A 1,633-nucleotide genomic window follows, 5' to 3' on the forward strand; every position below is an offset into this window, starting at 1 on the left:
ACACCCATGTGCAGCTGCTGTCCATTCGCCTCTTGCAAGAGGTGATGGAGTTGCTGGCAGAAGAGGGAACACAGCCCTTGGAGACGCAGGTGCACCAGAGCCTGGTGCCACTGTTCATCCTCGGGCATGACGAGAGCCAGAGCGTGGCAGAGGTGAGCACTTGTGGGCTCTGGGGTGCCCGTGGCAGGGTCTGGGCTGCCTCCGGCCCCGGGGCCTGGCAAGCTCCATCCTCCTGCTGGCCTTGGCCCAGGGATGCAGATGCTGTGCCCTGGGCTGTGGTACCATGTCCCTGTGTCTGCTGCTCTGTAGGCCGCTCGCGAAGCGCTGCTTTGCTCTGCAAGGTTCCTCAAGAGAAGGGACCTGGAGAAGCTGCTGAGGAGAGAGCAGCACTTCAAGTTCTGTGATTGCCTGGTAAGGATGAGCTGAAAGGCACAGCCCCGGGCTGCACAAGCCCCCAGCCCCCAGTGCCCAGTGTGCGGGGCTGGCCCTGTGCCCCTGGCACTGCTGCCCCCACAGACACCCCCTGCTCTCTGCAGATGGACAAGGATGTGAGTGGAAGGGACGAGCACCTACGCCAGGCCCTGCCCTACCTGCAGAGCTCACAGGAGCCCCTGCGAGAGGCGGCCGTCAGGTTCATGGGTGAGCCCCAAGGCCGCGGTCCCTCCCGCCCCGCTGAGCTCGGCCCCAGCCCCGGCTGCTGCAGCGGCAGCAGATGCGGCCCAGGCTGTGCTGGGGAGCCCCGAGTGCCCTGGGGCTGCTGCCCCCTCTGCCAGCCGCGCCCTTGGGGGTCCCCCTGCAGGGCAGCTGTGCCGCTGGGGCCCTGACACACTCTCTGTTCCCAGGGGTCGCCGCCTGGCACATGAAAGACCTGCAGCCCATCATGAAGGGTGAGTGAGGACAGCGGGCTCTCCCTGGGGCTGCCGGGGAGGAGCACAGACCCTGGGCAGGGAGCTGCAATCCCTGACCCTCCTGCACGGGTCACAGGGGGATTGGGGGCCAGCTCATTCCAGCTCATCCTGTGTGCCCCAGTTCCCTCCTGGACATAGCAAGAGCTGGCTGGGATGGCCCTGGCAGGGGGGCTCCTCAGGTCCCTGCAGATGTGGGCTCTGACCATGGCTCCATGGCTCTGTCTTCCAGCCCTTGAAGCCATGAGCCAAGACGACTGCCCCTCCTACTGCACCATGCGGACTGAATTCTTGTCCGCTTTTCGACGGGCAGTGACCAAATAATCTACTCCATCAACACGCCCAGTGTCCCTCCAGCACCACCGGACAACAGGGACGCGGAGCTGCAGCTCCAGCTGATGCCCAACTGAGCCAGTCGACAACACCATGCAGCTCCTGGACTCCCCATCCCTACAGACAGCCTCTCTCCTCCCCTTCCTCTTCTCATCTCCCTTACCTCCCTTTTCCCTCCCCTTGCTTACCCTCCCCTTCCTTCCCTCCCCTCCCCACTCCTTCCCCTCCCCTTCGTTCCCCACCCTCCCCTTCCTTTCCTTCTCCTGCATTCCCCTCCTCTCCCCATCCCGATACTCCCCTTTCGTTCCCAAACCTTCTCTTCTCAAACCTTCCCTTCCCTTCCCAAACCTTCCTTTATCTGCCCAAAACTTCCCTTCCCTGCACAAACCTTCCCT

The 1,633-nt window shown here is 63.6% G+C and overlaps 1 protein-coding gene across 1 annotated transcript; it reads left to right on the forward strand.

Annotated features, from left to right (window-relative positions):
• Positions 1-14: 14 nt before the first annotated feature.
• LOC114072690 (maestro heat-like repeat family member 5) lies at positions 15-1,262 on the forward strand. Its single transcript, XM_027910555.1, has 5 exons — positions 15-152; positions 310-411; positions 537-639; positions 843-887; positions 1,138-1,262. The coding sequence occupies exons 1-5, from the start codon at positions 45-47 to the stop codon at positions 1,227-1,229; spliced, it is 450 nt and encodes a 149-aa protein (XP_027766356.1). The 5' UTR covers positions 15-44; the 3' UTR covers positions 1,230-1,262.
• Positions 1,263-1,633: the final 371 nt, after the last annotated feature.

Source organism: Empidonax traillii, unplaced genomic scaffold (genome assembly GCF_003031625.1).
Source record: "Empidonax traillii isolate 1590-97213 ecotype Southwest subspecies unplaced genomic scaffold, ASM303162v1 scaffold3726:size11344, whole genome shotgun sequence".
Classification (NCBI taxonomy): domain Eukaryota; kingdom Metazoa; phylum Chordata; class Aves; order Passeriformes; family Tyrannidae; genus Empidonax; species Empidonax traillii.

Coding starts and splice junctions, on each gene's coding strand:
- LOC114072690 (XM_027910555.1), top strand. CDS start 45: ATGGAGTTGCTGGCAGAAGAGGGAACACAGCCCTTGGAGACGCAGGTG. Junction 640..842: donor GGCGGCCGTCAGGTTCATGG/GTGAGCCCCAAG, acceptor CTCTGTTCCCAG/GGGTCGCCGCCTGGCACATG. Junction 888..1,137: donor CCTGCAGCCCATCATGAAGG/GTGAGTGAGGAC, acceptor TCTGTCTTCCAG/CCCTTGAAGCCATGAGCCAA.